Source organism: Trifolium pratense, linkage group LG2 (assembly GCF_020283565.1).
Source record: "Trifolium pratense cultivar HEN17-A07 linkage group LG2, ARS_RC_1.1, whole genome shotgun sequence".
NCBI lineage: Eukaryota > Viridiplantae > Streptophyta > Magnoliopsida > Fabales > Fabaceae > Trifolium > Trifolium pratense.
The window spans coordinates 28,820,046-28,839,899 of NC_060060.1; the positions used below are offsets into that span (position 1 = coordinate 28,820,046).

Below are 19,854 nucleotides of genomic sequence, written 5' to 3' on the forward strand. Positions count from 1 at the left end.
AAATTATTACGCTTTGATTTTCAGAAGATCCGTCCATCTATTCAACAACTCAACAAGTATGTGCGTGTCAAAATTGATAACATTATATATCATAAATAAGATCATATTACAAATGCATATTTTACTAGTAATGCTATGGTAGTAACTTTAATATCAACTTAATTTAAATAAAACTATAAACACTCATATATCATATACTATATTAATCAAGTTAGCTTTTTAAAGATGAAGAGTTGGCTGGTATATTGGTGCAAGTTCAAAGCATTTGCCAGAATTACATGATTGATTTATGCAAGTAAAAGGCATTGATTCAAACCATAAACACAATCAGAAACAACTATCATCCTAAGAAATTGCCATTACTTCCTCCGATCTCATATATAAGCAAAGATTCATTTTTCAGGTTCACTGAATAACTGATGTATATGTTTCGTGTTATAGGTAAGATACATCAGTTATTCAATGAACTTAAAACAGGAATATTTGCTTATATATGAGACCAGAGGGAGTAAATATATACATCAAGTGATTAAATAAAAGCCAATTTTATTTAGTAGAGCTGCAAAACTACAGTCACCAAGAAGAAGATGAGTTTATTATGACAGCATACTACAATACAATTATACAAATAATATTCTTTATCACAAAAAGAACAATCCACATAGCATCAAATGTTTTCAAGTTTCTAATGCCAATGTAAATAACTCTTAAATACATCTCTATAGCTAGAGTATTTATCTTTGACCATATCATTCAGTTTTCTTATTTTGTTTAAGCATTTTTTCAACTTCTCCACTATATGGTGAAGCATGATAAGCATACTGTTGAAGAACAGAAAATACCACCATCTCTATACAAACCAAAATGTTCTGCATTGCTTCCTCAATGTGCTCCACATCTAACTTCAAATGACGCGATTGAATCACGCCAACTGCTACTAAACCGTCTAGCACCAATCCCTGTATAGGGCCAAACAAAGTTCATTATCAATAAGACACAAATGAATGAATCAAGCAATTTGAAGCACAACGTTCTGAACCAATTAGGAACAACTAATTGCCATATCTGGAAATGTGAAGACTGAAGACCCTGCCATATCAGGAAAAATCCTAATAGAATGTAAGTTATGTGTGATGCCAGAATCTAGGGTTTAACATTTGTTACATACGACACTTCATTTCTAAGAAAATCACAAATAAAACTCAAAACAGTTACAGTTTTGGCTTGACATAACTAGCAAACAACCTCAGCACTCTCAAGATTATGTATCAACATTAATCTAGAAAGAGGAAAAAAAATCTTATGCCATGCAGATTTTGAGCCAGAATCATAAACTTTAATCCGATTGAGTATTTTAACACAAGTTAAAGAAACAAAACGAAGTTGAGAATCGCATGACCGTCTAATAAGTTGGATCAATTCTATGTGTTAGAGTATAATATATATTAGTAATTTATGTATTTGTATTAATCATGTTTTGTTTTACTGTCTGTGCACGTAAAATCTATAGTTATTAGTAACTTAGTACTACTTAGCTGCCGAATCTGTTAGCAGTGCAGTTGCGAGTTAGTTAGGCTATCCAACCAACTTTCTGTACTCTATAAACCTGAGTTTTCAAACTGAGACAATCAGAAAAACATTTTACACATTTGCAGATCCATTCAAAACCTATTACTTCTCTCAAATTCGATCTCGTATCAGTTTCGTTAAGCATGTAAAGAAACTCCACAGTGACCGAAAATTCAACTCAGCAAGTTTGGTTGTTTAAATTTTAGTTCCTATCTTGTAACAGAAAGTAGTCTGTGATTTCTTGCTCTAACTTTTCTCTATGTAGTCACTGTATTCAACTTGTCCTACAACCATATAAGCGATAATAAGTTTACCTGCCAAAAGCAGAAGAAAACAATTCCTTTGATGCACAGAAATTTCGCTAGAGGTTTGTGTGGCGCCAGTTCTTTAGCAAACACATGGTAAAAGATCACCAGAGAATACAAGGCCAATGACACGGAAATATTGAGAATGATGGTGAAAATCCAGCTCAACCAATTTGGAAAGATTCCAAGTAGCTGTAATGTAATAATCAAAAATGAACACACTGGGCGGGTGAAAACAAACTGCCATGTCCAATATTTTAAAAGCTTCAAAGTATGGTGGTTCAGCCGAACAGAATGAGGCTGCAAAAGTCAATTAATACCAGTGTGAATATACCATAAACTCAATAACATTTATATATTAACAACTATAACAAGTAAATAATCACTTTAGTCCTTGAAATTAGAAGTGTCACACTATTTGATCCCTAAAATCAACCAAATTCCAACATGATCCATAAAATTGAAAATCCTTGTTTTTTTTTATAAACTTCAAATTGTATTGAATCCACACACCAAGGTATAAGCAATACCAAGGAGGGAAAGAAGCAAGCAATACAAAAAAGGAAATAAAACTACAGGCATGCACGCCATTGAAAATCCTTGTTAACATTAGTTCTTCCAAGTCAATTTAATGGCTCAGTTTCAACAATGATCCATAATGGTTCAGTTCATCCCCAAAAGGACAAATTTGATGATTCAGTTTCAACGATTATTTTGAGATTCTGATAATCACTATAGAGACCAAACTGTGACACCTATAATTTTAAGAACTTGGGGCCTATTTGGATTGATTCATTTGAGTTTATCTACTAGCATAAACACTTGTGAAACTATTTGGTAGAGCTTATGACATGTCCATAACCTGTTTTCAGCTTCTATAAACTCTTTATAATAGCTTATGAAAACAACTCATAGTTAAATATCAAAATAGTTTGACTTAACTTTATATCTTTTGTTATAGAAACAGCAAATACATAAGCACATATATGATAAGTGTTTATGCTATTAGCACTTCATTAAGTCGTTTATCCAAACACAACCAAAATTGTTGATTCACTAAACTACTTGAACATCAAAAATAAATTTAAGTAGAACAAAATAACACATCCATCACACGAAAAATCGAACGAAGATTAATTCACCCCCAAAATCAAGAGTACAAAAAATCAGCACATACCTGAAAAAGTGTCATTGGAAAAGAGTGATGAATTTCCCTTCCTTTAATTTCATCAGGGACAATATTTTTACTAATAGATATATTCAAATAACTATACATCAAAGCCAAAAACTTAGCAATAACAACAGCTTCATAACATTCTTTAACAGATTCCAAAAGAGTGAAAAACTCTTTACTTCCTCTAATATCCAAAAGACCAACAAATGAAACAATAGCATAAATAGGAGCCATGAGAATTATAATGATAATAGCTCTTTGTTCTTTTGGATTCTTCCAATAGAAAAGATGCTGAGAAAGTAATTGCAAAGTGAAATGCATAGAAAGCATTACACAAAATGCAGATCCATACACAGTAATCTGTGCAGGACTGAGTTTTGATAGATCCATCACAACAACTCAAGATTGAATCTTTGAACCTGAAAGAGAAAGTTCAATGATGATTAATTCGTTTGAGCTTATTGGGTCACTCTAATTTTGTTACTGATAATAAAAACATGATTGTTTCATAAAAAAAGACAAGAACATAGTAGTTTGTGAGAAATAAGGATTGTTAGAGTTCGGAAAAATTGATGATTGAAACTAACAAACCTTAATGTAATCGCCGGTGAGGTGAGGTGAGGTGAAGCAAAGAAAGATGGTTTAACTCGTTTGTTTGAGTGGTGTTGCAATCGAGTATATAGCTTTAATAATACATGTACTAAGTTTCAATGTCACGTGTGTTGTACCAATCAGATCTTACCATGTCGATCGGTTTTTGTTGTTTTCTCATGATCAAGCTGTCAAAACCGGACCGGCCGGTCGGACCGTGAACCGGGAAACAATCCAGTCCAATTGAGCCTGAAAAACGGAGGGAGTAATTAAGACACAAAATATTTTATTTAAATAAATAAGTTTTTATGTATTATTATAAAAATTTTAAAATAATTATTTAAAATAATAAGTTTCAACTTCGGATACTCCATTTTTTTTTTGAAATTTTTTGGACAATTCATTTATTCATATTATTAAAAGTTGAATTTTATCTTATAGTAAAAAAAAAGTTGAATTTTAACTACTAAATTATTTTTAAAGGAAGAGGATTTGATAATTTCGGGATATAGATAATGTTTAGTAAAAAATTATTCCGCTAAAAAATTGAATTTGGATTCTTCCGAATATTTTGTTCTTTATGAAGCTTACTAATCGCTCGAGTCTAATTACTTACCTAGTGGAGTTAACGTATATAACTTAGTTCCCAAAAAATTAAAATGATAAAATTGGAGAAAAAATTGTGTTTATTTTGTGAATGAAAGGAGCTAAGTCCCAAAAAAAACTTTGTTTTATGCAAAAACTTATTGTGAGGGGTTAATGCTTCAATTCAAGGTAGAAAAAATTTTAGGACCGAAAAAGAATAATCTCAAAATTTCTTTAAACAAAAAAAGTTTCGAAAGTGTAAAGTAAATTAAGAAGAAAAAAATATTCATAGTTGTTTAAAATAAGTTTTTTCAATTTCAATTAATGAATCATTGACCCTCCTTCCGAAACTCTCCACTTCTATATGATCATTTTATCTTTAAGTGTATGTTTGAATTTACATAGATTTCACAAAATTGCAGTAAAGTATTGTAACTTTACAAAAGTTACACTTTAGAGTTATCACAAAAACACAAGAGTGTGATTTCAAACATGCACAACAAAGTTCTCTCCAAAATGTATTTAAAAATTTATCTCAAATTGAATTTAGCTTGGTGGTCATTTCCACTTTCCTCAAAAAGTTATACTATTGTCTTTGAGTTTCTCCTTCATTGACTTCAGCTTATCTCTCAAAGCTTAAATTGAAATTTGATTTACGTGATTTCTAAGCAACTAAAAATCTCATTAAGAGTAAGAGCAACTTGTAAGTGCTGAGGATGATGGTAATGTAATTAGCTTCATTTTTAGTTTTATCTGTCGCTATGTATTGGTTTTCCTTATGATGTATAAACCATGCATCAGCAATTCAGCATACTAAACAATTGTTCAACAAAAAGAAAGTAAACAACTATAAAGACCAAAAATTCATATGCACTTAGCAATTAAACGCATCATCCAAAAATTCAAACTATCAAGTTTCTAAAAAGAGAGTATTAAATCAGAATGGAGTATTACATTGAAATTTGATAATTCAATTTTCTGTTATGATATTATAAGTGCAGACATAGTATGCTGCTTGTAATATTCTGTTGTAATTCATTTTTTAGGCACATATTGCGTTTGTGTTAGGTAGAAGGAGAGTATTTTTTAGGCACATACAATGCAGCAAAATAGAATCTGTAGTGATTACTAGTATTTTGTCCTATATTGTTGTATAATCCGAAAGAAGAGTAATCAAGGTGGGAAAAGTAATTGCAGTGGCACATGAAACAAGGGAGGTGAAGAATTCAGAAACAGTGAGAGATAAAAACAAGTGAAATGAATGAGGCCATAGTAAGGTATAGATAGCCATTGAGTAAATGGGTCAAACACAAACAACAGAGAACAATGAATGCAACAAACTGAAGAAATAAAAAATTCGACGACTTTATGACCTATTAAGCACGAACCACAGACACAAACACCGGATACGAAACGGACATTGACACGCCGACATCGATAATAATTTGAGAAAATGACATAATTCAATGTAATCATGTGTCGGTGAGAAGTGCTAATACTTTCAAAATCCCATCATCAAAGTCGCAATGTAATATTGACCATAAACAGATATCACAAATAATAATAAATAATAGAAATAACAACAACAAATAACCCCAATGGTAATATTTCAAGAGAAGGAGAAGGAGTGATTCTTCGATTTAATGACAGAGACGATCGGAGGGAAGGGTTTGAGAGAGTGAGAGAGACTAATGTTGCTAGAAGGGATTTTAGGCTTGTGTAATGTTTGTTAGTAGAACACAGAATTAGAATTTGGCCTCTTTGGCTAAGATTGTGGGTGTGTGCCGATGTAGGTAATTTCAATAGTTGTGTTCCAGCTCTTTAATGAAAAGTGTTTTAACTTCAGAAAAAATAAAATAAATCACAACACGATTTGATTTCAAACATGCACAACAAAGTTCTCTAAAGTTGTCTTTGAGTTTATCCTTCAATGACTTCAGCTTATCTCTCAAAAAGCTTAAATTGAAATTTGACTAAAAATCTCATTAGGAGTAAGAGTAACTAGGAAGTGCTGATGATGATTGTAAATAGCTTCCTTTTTAGCTTTATCTGTCACTATTTTTTGGTTTTCCTTATGTTCTATAAACCATGCATAAGCATGCTAAACATTTGTAGCATAGATTTTGTTGCAATTTGGTTCGTATAGAACTATCTGTGGTCATTTTGGTTTTTTACGATCCTTGCTTTTTTCAATCTTTCCCAAACAACTATAAACTTGAAATTTAAATTCTTCCCAATTTAACCATATATCTAAACAATATGTGAAACTCTACTCCCCAAATCATTCTAGTTACAAGTAAGTAGTGAAAGATAGATAAACAGCTAAAGAGAAACATAAACAGAAGAAAGAAGTTAAAATATGATCCTTAGTACACAATAACACATTTAGCTGTAGGGTCCGTTAAGAATGGACCATAACAGTGAGGTCAGACAGAACACACAAAAATCAAAACACAAATTATTCAAGAGTATTTTGCGTCATGTCCATCGAGTATTTACCACGGTTTTCATGGCACAAGCAATATCTTTCCAATATGCTGACCGCTTTCAATAAGCCGGTGAGCCTCTCCAGCTTCAGAAAGAGGGAAAGATCTGTAAATCAAGGGCTTAATCTTTCCTTCTGCAATCGCAGGCCAAATATTCTTCTCCACTGCAGCAACGATCGCAGCTTTATTTTCAGGACTTCTCATGCGCAAGCTAGCACCTGCACATAATCCACCATATGATTTATTTTTATTTCTTCATCGTCTAACATATAAGTCGTCAAACCATGTTTTTACTTGTACAGGCAAACATTTACATGCAGAAAACGATACTTGAAGAGGATTATCAATTAGAAAAGGGTATAAATTGTAATACTTTGTACAGTGAGACGCTTGCCAACTAAAGGACGTAGATCTGCCTCTGTAGAAAGGCCCCCTTGAAAGCCGATGATGAAAAGCCTTCCATCAAAATTTAAGCTATCAAGATTTCTTTGATAGTAGGATGCTCCCATACAATCAAGAATAACATCAACACCTGCCACCGCATCAAAGATAATATTACCTAATACATGTCTAAGAAAACAAATTAAAAAACAAAGATATCATATGGTACTACATAGATCATATAATGTCGAGGATTGCTAGGAATGTGCATCGTCCTTTCTAGAGGTAATACCTTGTCCACCGGTTTCTTCCTTTACCCTTGCAACAAAGTCTTCTGTTTTGTAATTTATGCCAACATCAGCTCCAATTTCCTTGCAAAAATCTAGTTTCTCCTCGCTACCTGCAAAGCAATATCTAGAATAAAATTTCTGCAAACATCGCTTAGAATTTCAATATACAAGAAACTTGAAATATAAGTATATAACCAGTTTTATGGCTAAATATACAGAAATTGACCTAAAAGTTCAATAACATGAAAGCAATACTGAACCTGCTGTAACAAATACTCTTGCTCCTATGTACTTGGCTATCTGAATTGCAAATGTACCGATTCCACTTGAACCTCCGTGAATCTGAGAATTAATATAATAATTAACAGTGAGATTTAAAGCATGGCAATAATCAATGACAAAATACCAGAATAACTTATGAGCTTAATGGGTTGATTACAATCATACGACTTACCAACAAGGTTTCCCCCTTGGATAGCCGGCTCGTCATAAAAATAGTTGACCACACAGTACATGCAACCTCAGGAAAACTAGCTGCATCCGATAGAGAAACCCCGGTTGGAACCGGAAGAACTTGTCCCTCAGGAACAGCTACTTTCTCAGCATATCCACCTCCAGCTAGAAGAGCACATACCTATGAAGTCACACCTCATAATATCCATTCATAATCACACAACAACACACTCAAATAGAGCCTATTTGGATTGATTTATTTGAGCTTATACATAAGCACTTGTGAGACTCTTTAGAAGAGGTTATGACATGTCTATATGCTATTTTTAGCTTATTTCAATTAACTCTTCAAGATAGCTTATGAAAACAATTTATAACTTCTATGAAAATGGTTTGACTTTTTTTAAAATATAAAAACAGCTTATACGTAAGCACTTATACTGTAAGTGTTTAATTAATTTTTTTATCCAAACAAGTCTTATTCTCATAATAAAGATTGTAATTTTCCTAATTATTAATAATCAAGATTAAAACTTTTCATAGACCCACAATTCAATTTTCAATATAAAAAAAACCCACTTGGAAAAATAATAGATTTTTACTTAAAATTATGGAATAGCTATATACCTGATCACCAATTTTCCATTTGGAAACATTTTTGCCAACTGATTCAATAGTTCCAGAACATTCAAGACCTGGATAAGGACTAGCACCTTTAGGAACAGGGTAGGAGCCTTCCCTCTGAACAGTATCAGCTCTGTTAAGGGCAGTAGCATGGACATGGATAAGGACTTCATCGTCTTTGAGTTGAGGATCATCAACCTCTTGGAGCTGTAGAACTTCAGGTCCACCTGGTTTGGTTATTACAATGGCTTTCATACTATTTTTGTTCTTTGACTATGAAATTTGGACTGTGGCAGTGTTGCTTTTGTCAACCACTGATGATGACTCTCAATAAAACAACAGTCATCTTCTAATGGCTTTGTTAAATAGTGCAAGTTACTAGAATATGTTATTTAATAAAATATTATAATTTGATGCATGTAGCCGCCTCAGTTAATGGAATAAAATATTAGTTGTTGACGGATTTAATAATAAAAAAACTGCATGCTTTACAAAAAAACATTATAATAAAAAACTGCAAATGGAATTTGTGAATGCATATTCCATTCAGTTCTTCAAAAATAATTTTGTCTACAAGTTCTTCAATACATTTTTTGCAAAAATAAAATTAATAAACAATTTTGTTGACAGAGATATAGTTTCCTCCTTCTTTGCAGGGGTGTTAAATACTAGTTTATAGCATGGCTACACTACTGTTGTCTTAGATTTCATCCCTTTTGAAGCCACATTTGAGATAGCTTTGTGCTCATTTCCACTTTCCTCGCAAAGTTATACATCTACTGTTGTCTTCCAGTACCTCTTCCACGACTTCATCTTTTCTCTCCAAGCTTAAATGGAAATTGACTTGTGCGATTTTTGGTTCGCAACGACCACAAATCTCATTTCGAGCAACTGATGAGGATGACCGTAATTAATTAACTTCCTTTTTAGTGTTATTTGTCACTGTGTTTTCCTTTTGTTGTATAATCATGCATTAGCTACAAAGCTAGCCAAAAGCTGCTTCTTAGAGTTTGAACCAACACACATGCATTCTCAAGTCACCACAAATCCAAACATGCTACACATTTGATGCATAGATTTTGTTGCAATTTGGTTCATGTAGAAGCAACTGTCATAATCATTTTGGTTTTTTGTGTTCCTTTATTTTTTCAATTGTTCCAAAACAACTACGAAAATGACATTTTTGCCTCCTACTCAATTTGCTACCATGGCATATTCAAGTTTAAGTGGTGAAAGATCGATAAAACTCTTGAGAAAAACCAAAATAGAAGAAAGAAGTAAAAACATGATCTAAATTGTATTGTAAACCACAACTTTATTTAAGACTGAGGTAAGAACACACAAAGGTACAAACTCAAATTATCCAAAAGTTTGTTGTGTCGCGTACATCGATCGAATATTTACCACAACTTTCATGGCACAAGCAATATCTTTCCAATATGCTGACTGCTCTCCATAAGCCGGTGAGCCTCTGCAGCTTCAGCAAGAGGGAAAGATTTGTAGACCACAGGCTTAACCTTCCCTTCTGCAATTGCAGGCCAAACATTCTTCTCCACTTCACTAATGATCAATGCTTTATTTTCAGGACTTCTACTACGCAAGCCAGCCCCTAAACATAATCCACCATAGAATATTAAAAAATGATATGTATATACCATAACCACTTAAAAAAATCCATTTCAACAGTGGAAAAGCCAGTTCTCTAATGTATCCTCTTATAAAACTTATTTTCAAGATTGAACTCAAAAGTAGATGCCTAAAAATGATGTGTCTACAGAAGAGATATGATGATTTGGTGGTTTGAGGATGAAGATGAACACAGAAGTTGCAGAGATAAAGTGATGTGGGTTCAAGTCACCCCACTAACATTACTAATTACTAACAAGTAACAAGTAACAATTGATTACTAATATTTGTCGGACGTGTCTATTCTTTGACAGGTAGTATAAAGCAAAAATATGTATACTTTTACAATAGAATTCCTAAGAATTGGATTATGAGTGACCCACTTTACTCGGTGGATAGTATATGCTTTCGTATGATATCACGCTCCAGTATCAGAGCAGGGCCTGCCATAAGAATTATGTTTCTATGCATGACAGGCAAGTTGCGAAATGTCTGCTGGGATGGACAAAAATGGGTACTCAAGCTGCCCTATATAGTCATCATCAATACATTGCACGATTCATAATGATATGGGAATTTTATCATGGAGCTATCGGTGATATAAAAATGAATATAAAGCACCAGAAGAAGCTCCAATGCAAAAATGGAGTGATTGAAAGAATTAAAATAAAACACAACAAACATAAAATCAAATACCGAGGCTAATAGTGATTAAATATAGAGTACTTTCAACAATATACAATCATGAATATGCAAAACAAAATTTGTATGGTCGTGGACTATTTTAAATTGTTTCATTATTTACCCCTCACAAACTTAAGTGAAATTTCATAAATTATGTCGTATTGTTTAAGTTACTAATGCAAGTGACTAGCTATTTATTTACTTTTTTTTTTCTTCATCTTCTAACATATAAGATGTCAAACCGTGTTTTTACTTGTACAGGAAAACATTACATGCAGAAAACCAAACTTGAAGAGGAGTGCCCATGAGAAAAGGGTATAACATAGAATTTGTAATACCTTGTACAGTGAGGCGCTTGGCAAGGAAGGGACGTAGATCTACCTCTGTAGAAACACCACCTTGAAAGCCAATAATAAAAAGCCTTCCATCAAAATTTAAGCTATCAAGATTTCTTTTGTAGTAGGATGCTCCCATACAATCAAGAATAACATCGACACCTGCCACCGCATCAATGATAATATTACAACTTATATATAAGCAACGAGTTAAAAAACAAAGACATCGGGTGGAACAGTATAAATCACATAATGTTGAGGAATGCTTGGAATTTTCATCATGCTTCCTAGAGATAATACCTTGACCACCGGTTTCTTCCTTTACCCTTTCAACAAAGTCCTCAGTTTTGTAATTGATACCAACATCGGCTCCAAGACTCTTGCAAAAAGTTAGCTTCTCCTCACTACCTGCTAAGCAAAATCATTCTAGAATAAAATTTCTGCAAACATTGCTTGTAATTTCAATGGGTGAAAATCGAAAATTACTTGAGATAGTGCCAGTTTCATTGGACAATGAGGTAGATAGCAAATGTCAACGTCTAAACATACGGAAACTGACAAAAAGTTCAATAACATGAAAAGAAGTACTGAACCTGCGGTAACAAATACTTTTGCTCCTATGTACTTAGCTATTTGAATTGCAAATGTACCGATTCCACTTGAACCTCCGTGAATCTGAGAATTTATAAAGTTAAGTAGTTAACACATCAACTATTAGGCTATATTTAATACCAAATAAAAAATATCCCAGAAGATAATTATACAGTAAGATCAAAAGAAAGACAAGAATCAGTGGCAAAATACCGAATAACCATACTTGGAAAGAACAAAGTTATGAGTAGATTACAATTAGTGACTTACCAACAAGATTTCCCCCTTAGATAGCCGGCTCATCATAAAAATAGTTGACCAGACAGTACTTGCAACCTCAGGAAAACTAGTTGCATCCTTTAAAGAAATCCTGGGTGGAACTGGAAGAACCTGTCCCTCCGGAACAGCCACTTTCTCAGCATATCCACCTCCAGCTAGAAGAGCACATACCTATAAAGCCACACCACATAATATCCATTCATAATCACAAAACAAGTACAACACACTCACACAAAGTTGTTTGGATTGACTTATTTTAGTTTATCTACTAACATAACCACTTGTGAGACTGTTCAGAAGAGTTCATACATACAACTTATGATATATCTACAAGCTTTATGACATTTTATAAATTGTTTTTAGCTTATTTTCATAAGCAATCCAAAAATAGCCTATAAGGGGGAGTTTATCCTATAAGTGCTTAATTTACTTATCCAAACATGACTTATAAATTCTCATGATAAAGATTGTAACTTTCCTAAATATTAATAATCAAGATTAAAACTTTTCATAGACCCACAATTCAACTTTCAATATAAAGAAAAACCCACTTGGAAAAATAATGATTTTGACTTAAATTATGGAATAGCTATATACCTGATCACCAATTTTCCACTTAGAAACGTTTTTGCCAACAGATTCAATGATTCCAGAACATTCAAGACCTGGATAAGGGCTAGCACCTTGAGGGGGAGGGTAAGCACCTTTCCTCTGAAGGGTATCAGCTCTGTTAAGGGCAGTAGCATGAACTCGGATGAGAACTTCATCGTCTTTAAATTGAGGGTCATCAACCTCTTGGAGTTGTAGAACTTCAGGTCCACCTGGTGTTGTTATTACAATAGCCTTCATTGCTTGTTTTGTTTGTTCAAAAATCAAAATCACTTTCCTTCTCTTCTCTGTTATTCTCTTTCGAACTTGCTCGCTCAACAAAACAACAATCACCTCTTAATAGTTACATGCGTATTTTCTTGACCAATTTTCTTTATTTTTTTTTCTTCCATAAATAAGATAGCAACCACATATACAAATCCATCTAATACTTTATGAAACTTAAATGACGTTAAATTCTCTCTACGCGAGTGCAAAAGTCAAAATCCAACTAAGACTTTAGTTAAACAAGAAGAGACTCATTTCATTTCATCTTAAAATAGACTTGTTTTACCCAAAAATTGAACACAAATACTCTCGAACAATCCGTCGGATTGTCTTTTGATTAAGCTCGTTAATAATTTGAGTCAATAACTTATTAAGTCTTTTTTATATATATAAGCATTGATTTATTGTGTTTAATTTTAGTGTAACAAATTAGTAACCATAAACGTCAAATAATTTAACTCAAGAACTCATATAAGATGGAATACAACAATGAAATGGTTTAAGTCAAAATTAGCTACTTCAAATTGGTACTTGAAGTGTGTTTGTTTAACTATAAAATTGTGATTGCTGGTTTGATAAAAGGGGATGGAATTTCTCATTGCGATTACAAATTTTCTCAGATATAGTCCCATGAACTAGTAGGATAATGGATAGTACACAGGTACACACACAACAACATTCTTTTAATAATATCCAAAAAATCAATGAGAATATTGTAAAAGTGATCACACAAACTGACTATAAATTAGGTGTTTAACATTCTCAAATTACTAAACTAAGCTACTAGTATTGAATAATAAGGTCTAATGATGAAAATAAGGGTAATTATTTAAAGTTAAGAAAAATAATAATTATTTTATCATATATTGTGCGGATAAATTTTTTATTATTCAAGAAGAATAAAAGTTGAACAAGCCAATTACACTCTATTGCGAGTCGAACATCTAATTCAAGTAAGATTGCTATGTTATAAAAATATGATATTATGATAATGATTTTACCTAACCGATAGGAACAAAACATGCATGGACCAAATATGGTGTTAAATAGAGCCTTTGCCATATCACTTTATTTCAAGAATTAATGTTTCTTTCATTTCATCAACTTTTGCGTCACAGAGTTACTTTTCGGACTCTGATGGGCGGATCACTTTTAATTCGACATCGGGAATTAGTGTCTAGTGGCGTCTGTATGAGTTGGGTTGATGTATTCTTCGGTGATCTTGAAGCTGAGGAGTGTCTTTTTAATAATGTGATTAGAAGTCGACATTTTTTAGGTGGTGTCTGTTTTGGTATTTTCATTGGTGTTCCGTTTATATACAACATCTTTTTTTTTGTAGCCCCTCTTTAATCGTTCTATGTTCATCTTGTGGAGAAATTAGATTTTTATTAATAATAAAATTTGCCGTTCAAAATTGTCTTAATTGAATACTACAAGATTTATTTAAACTTTATAAAATTCTTGATTGAATGCTACAAAATTATTTTATCATAAAAGTCTCTTAAAATAATTTAAAATCTCAATCCAATAACCCCCACTCATAGAAGTAATGGGGGGTGCCAGAATTTTTATGAATAAACCATTTCTAAGATGTAAGTTTCACCCTATCCATCATATAATTAATCGATAGAAAATATCTATTATAAAAGATTACATCGTTTCTATAAGCCCACTTTCTTTAGTAATCTTTTATTTTTAATCTTTTGGTAAGCTTTTAAAAATTCATAGGGCTTTATATATATATATATATATATATTTTTGTATATCTCGTACCAAATTCCCAACTCCTATATTTGATTTAGCGGTGAAAAAATTGAATAGTATGCATGAGATTTTAGGTTCGATCTTCATTGACAATATTGTAAAAAAAAAAAAACTCCTATATCTTATATATGAAATTTTCAATTTTACCATTGTATTTTTTCAACCATTTTTCATTTTTTTTTTTGAATGAAAAATATGTACCAACTAACTATATAAGCAACATCAACATTTATATGATGACATTACCTTTCATGTATATGTCCTTCTCTTAGAACATCGATTGCTACACATTTATATGATGACATTACCTTTTATGGATATGTCCCTTCTTTTAGAACATCGATTCCTACACATTTAATTTATAAGATGACATTACATTTTATGGATATGTCCTTCTCTTAGAACATCGATTCCTACACAAATAGTAATTATGGACACCGCTACACCTTAATTTTTCAACTAAACACATTGAGCAAAACGTTTGAACTAAATAATGTAGTTTAACTAAGACATTTGAGTTCATGTGACTAATTTGCTCCTCCTATAACGAATAATTGTTTTAGAAGAACTCAAGTTCAATATTTAGTGGAAATAATTTTTTGTCAGGTTTTACTTACCTTGCTGCCAAACTTTGATTTCACTTCATGTTAATATTTTTTTCTTCATAATCAATGACATACAATTTTATCGATATTCTTGAATAACATGTCAAACTAATTATAATATTTGTATTTCATTATTTTCTATTCGCATCAAAAACTGATTCGTATCTCAACAGTTTTACATCTTCAGATGTATGGACTATTGGTCCGAAAATTTTCACATTGCAAAGTGAATTTAATTACGTATAGCAGTTGCATGAGTCTTTCATTTAGACTATCATTGAGTGGTATCTTATAATTGTTAGATGAGTGCAGTATGTGTATTTTTAACTATAAAGTCTTTCAAAATCAACTCTTTGAAAGAATCCATTCAAATCCATAGACTTTTTAATACCAAGAGATATTTTATAAGTCATAAGAAATCTTAATTGAATACCACCGAATTTTGTTGCCATTAAAAAAATCATATTTGTCTTAATTGAATATCACAAGATTATTTTATCATAAAAAAGTTTTGTAAAATTCTTTGAAATCTCAATCCAATACATCCCTCTGTTTTAAAACAATTTTGAATTATGAATGTGAACCTAAACATATAGTCGGAATTGGGTTTTCTAATGTAACTGTATTACACAGTTACGGTTCTTAACCGTCCGATCTAAATAGACCATTCAGATAATTCTATGTAAGTGATTTAGACAGTCCGATCTCATATCAACAACCCAAATTATTACGGCGTGAAACCGCATGAATAGGGGAATGTAGAGTCACATCACATGTGTTGCCAATATAAGATGAATGGTTATGAGATACTAATGGTGAATAAAACATCACAATAGTTGAACCGCATCAATGAAGCCTTCAGATCAATCCAAGGGCTCGTATATTAATTCAGTTAAATAATGTAATATATTTGTCTTTCTTTTACTGAATTTTGTCTTTACTTTTTTTTCCTTTTGTTTTTATATTTATATATAATATTGTATAATATATTTGTCATTAAAAAAATAAAAAATTAGGTATGAATTGGGTGTGTAACATTCAAAAATTAATAAACTAAGCTACTAGAGTATAAAATAATAAGGTTTTATGATGAATTTAAGGGTAATTATTTAATTTTAAGAAAAATAATGATTATTTTATCATATATATTGTCCAGATAAATTTTTTATTATTCAAGAAGAAAAGTTGAACAAGCCAATTACACTCTTTTGTGAATTCAACATCTAATTCAAGTTAGATTGCTATGTTACAAAAATATGATAACCTTTTGGTCCATTATGCTTAAGAAGTATATAATTTGGTCCCTAACCAATAAAAACAATGCATACATGGACGAAAAATGGTGTTAAATAGAGCGTTTGCTATATCACTTTCTTACAAGAAAATAATATTTCTTTCCTTCTTCGAATAACCTTTTGTTAATAATTTGAGGAACAAAATGCAGATGAATGAGAATTGTTTTAATTTTGATTGAATAATGAAAATGACAGTTATTTGAATTTGCATGAACCATGTGCAGATGATTGTTATGTGAGTCTATACATGCATGAGAAATCATTGTTGAGTAGACAGGTGTAACTGGCTGCGGAGGACAGGAGTGTTACAGAACTGTGTCATGGTGGTTTCCTTGCTGCTTTCTCTGCTAAAATGGGATCAGTTTCATGCATAAACTTAGTATTCAATGTAAGAGTCTGATTCTTTGATAGCAATTAATCTGATCCTCGGAATGGCTGCAACAAAGATCATCATGTGTGCCAATTACAAATGCATACATGCATGCTGCTTTGCGTTTTATTAGTGAAGTGATTTGGAAATAGGGTTATGGAGGTGATAGCAATTAGTCAAGCAATTAATGAATGCTTAAACATTGGATACAATAAAAAAGACACTTAAAAAGACCATTGAGATAATTCCGTGTAAGTAATTTAGACCGTTCAATCTCAAATCAACGGGCCAAATGATTACCGCGTGAAATTGTATGAATAGTGGACCATAGAATCACCTCACATGAATTGTCAATATAAGATGAAGGATTATGAGATACTAATCGTGAATGAAACATTACCGGCTGAACCGCATCAATGAAGCCTTATGTTAGGACATTTACACAACAACCAATAAGAGGATCAATAATTTTAGGACATTTACACAACAACCAATAAGATTATCAAAGAGAGTTTCACTGACTATAATTTTAGGACATGCCTTATGTTATGGTGAATTTGTTAATAAAAAATTTTTGTTGCTAAAAAAAATCAAGGATATTGTTGGTATTATGAAAAGTCCACACCAAAATTTATTAACGTAAGTTTCCTTATGTTATGTTGAATCCAGAAGCTCTTTAGTTTAACTTATATATTTGAGAATATTGGATTGTTAAATATTCTTTATTTTTGATAAAAAATTAAGCTATAATTTCTTTTATTGAAGGAAAGTATCATACACTATTAGGCACATAAATAAACAAAGTGATTTGATTTGCGGGGCAAATTGTGCTACACAAACACAACTTAATTACACCCAACTTTCTTCAGTGTTGAATGAGAAACATAAAAAAAGAATTATAGATGCATACAGAATTCATGTTCCAGATTATTCTAGAATTATGGAAGGGATATCGATGTTTCTAAGATGAACAGCATCCAAGTTCATTCGCAGACAAACCCACTTGAGGTTGGTCGAGTGGTGTTGGTTTGAGTCCTTGGAATATGCTCCTCTCAAGGTCTCAGGTTCGATTCTCACGGGTGCCAATTTCGGTGGGCTAAGTCCATACAAAGCAAAAAAAAAACTCTGGCTTTAAATGGGGCCCCCGCAAGTGGGCGGTGAGATTGGTCCCCTTGAAATTAGTCGGTCCTAAGGCCGGATACCAAGATTTCAAAAAAAAAAAAAAGTTCATTCATAGACAGTTTTATAATTTTATTCATTGTTTACAATAAAAGTTTAATATATAAACCTTTGTACGTTTAAGTTAATTTATGTTGAGTGAATCCCAAATCGATATTCTGTTTATTTCGATAAAGAAGTCTCAAAATCAATTTTTACAAAATGTTGATCTTTAAAAAGAGGAAAATATAAAATAAACATAACTCAACAAAAACAAATTTTTATCTAAAGTGAATATACGGTTTAAAAGGTAAAAGCAATTCGAACAACATATAAAACATTATATATTGACGTTATATAGAAAAACAGACGTATTAGATTACTTTTACCCTATTAAATGATAAATGAGACACCACCATGTATCATTTCTTCATTGTAAAATTGACTTAAACAAACAAGGAGTTTAATTTCCATAAGTAAAGAAAAATATTTTACAGAAACATAACATGCAAACATACATTTCTATTTCAAACATTTTGCTTTTAGCAAACTTCATTCATTCCTAAAATGTAAACATTTCAAACAAGAAATGAACCAACCGAAATCAAACAAAGAAAAGTAAACCAAGTTAAAAAAAAAAAAAAAAAATCAAGAGAAGTGCATGTCAGATTTACATATTTTCAGCATCTGCTATATCAGCCAAGGATAACTGTAAAATTGTTTATCTCATCATTCACAGCACACACAGGGTAGAAAGAAAACATCAATGAAAGAAGAAAAAAAAATCATCATCAAGAGAAAGAGCATCCGTACGTTGCAACATTCATAAAATAAAATACAATGAAGTAAAAAATCGACTTGTTAATAAAAGACTATATTACAGAAAAACCTTTTTAATCATACTGTGCACCATATCCAACAGTTCAACAAATGAGTATCCCTAATATTCACATGTTACACACAAAACATTCATACATTCAAATTCAAACAAAACCACTGATATATTACTCAACTGAAACTTAAAATGAGCCAACCAATAGATGTCATGATTAAAAGAATTGGTCGCCGGCTAAATTGATAACCACATCATACATAGCACTGCATACACAAACCTTGTTTGATATGATGGAAACAAATATATATTTATAAATCAAGAAAGAAATGTGACACCCTAAAGCAAACAAAGCAATCAAGAAAGCCAGTGAATGTCAGATTCATACATTTTCAGCATCTGCTATATCAGACAGGGATAACTGTAAAATTGATAATCTCATCATCCATAGCACTGGACATAAAGAAAACGTGAATAACAAAACTATAATATCATTAACAAAAAAAAATCCATATGTTACACACCAGAATAATACAGCTAGACCACTTTGACATTCATAAAACAAAATTTTCACAAGTTAATAAAACTATTTGCATAAACTTGCCTACATCAAATTTCATCACCCATATTTAAAATATATGTAGACATGAGACTTAAGCTACACTAAAATCTATATCTTATCATACATAGTTCTAACGGTTGAATAAGAATTCATTTAATCATACTCTTCGCCATATCCAACAGTTCAACCAACAAATGAGACTCGTGAATATTAATGCTATACACCATGTTACACACAAAACATTCATACAAATTCAAATAAAACCACCCATATATTACTCAAATGAAACTTAACATCAGTCAACCAATACATGGATGTCAGGTTAAAAAATTTGGTTACTGGCTTAATCAATCGATAACCACGTCATACATAACACACCAAGGCTGAGACATAATCATCAGGCATCAATGAATTGCACA

At 31.8% G+C, this 19,854-nt stretch overlaps 3 protein-coding genes and 1 non-coding gene across 4 annotated transcripts; all 4 read right to left on the reverse strand.

Annotated features, from left to right (window-relative positions):
- Positions 1-573: 573 nt before the first annotated feature.
- Positions 574-3,750, reverse strand: LOC123905556 (transmembrane protein 184A). Its single transcript, XM_045955208.1, has 4 exons — positions 3,640-3,750; positions 3,052-3,467; positions 1,884-2,174; positions 574-959 (listed from the first exon to the last, which is right to left on the reverse strand). The coding sequence occupies exons 2-4, from the start codon at positions 3,436-3,438 to the stop codon at positions 750-752; spliced, it is 888 nt and encodes a 295-aa protein (XP_045811164.1). The 5' UTR covers positions 3,439-3,467; positions 3,640-3,750; the 3' UTR covers positions 574-749.
- A 2,889-nt stretch (positions 3,751-6,639) lies between these two features.
- On the reverse strand, positions 6,640-9,611 carry LOC123905555 (quinone oxidoreductase PIG3-like). Its single transcript, XM_045955207.1, has 6 exons — positions 8,462-9,611; positions 7,836-8,015; positions 7,642-7,723; positions 7,384-7,491; positions 7,084-7,242; positions 6,640-6,928 (listed from the first exon to the last, which is right to left on the reverse strand). Exons 1-6 carry the CDS (start codon positions 8,711-8,713, stop codon positions 6,732-6,734), a joined length of 978 nt encoding a protein of 325 aa, XP_045811163.1. The 5' UTR covers positions 8,714-9,611; the 3' UTR covers positions 6,640-6,731.
- Positions 9,612-9,753: 142 nt separating this feature from the next.
- On the reverse strand, positions 9,754-13,008 carry LOC123905554 (quinone oxidoreductase PIG3-like). The gene is made up of 6 exons (XM_045955206.1): positions 12,571-13,008; positions 11,965-12,144; positions 11,697-11,778; positions 11,404-11,511; positions 11,107-11,265; positions 9,754-10,067 (listed from the first exon to the last, which is right to left on the reverse strand). The coding sequence occupies exons 1-6, from the start codon at positions 12,820-12,822 to the stop codon at positions 9,871-9,873; spliced, it is 978 nt and encodes a 325-aa protein (XP_045811162.1). The 5' UTR covers positions 12,823-13,008; the 3' UTR covers positions 9,754-9,870.
- Positions 13,009-19,242: 6,234 nt separating this feature from the next.
- On the reverse strand, positions 19,243-19,326 carry LOC123912029. Its single transcript, XR_006810885.1, has one exon. It is a non-coding gene; the product is annotated as a small nucleolar RNA R38 (small nucleolar RNA).
- Between the last annotated feature and the right edge of the window lie 528 nt (positions 19,327-19,854).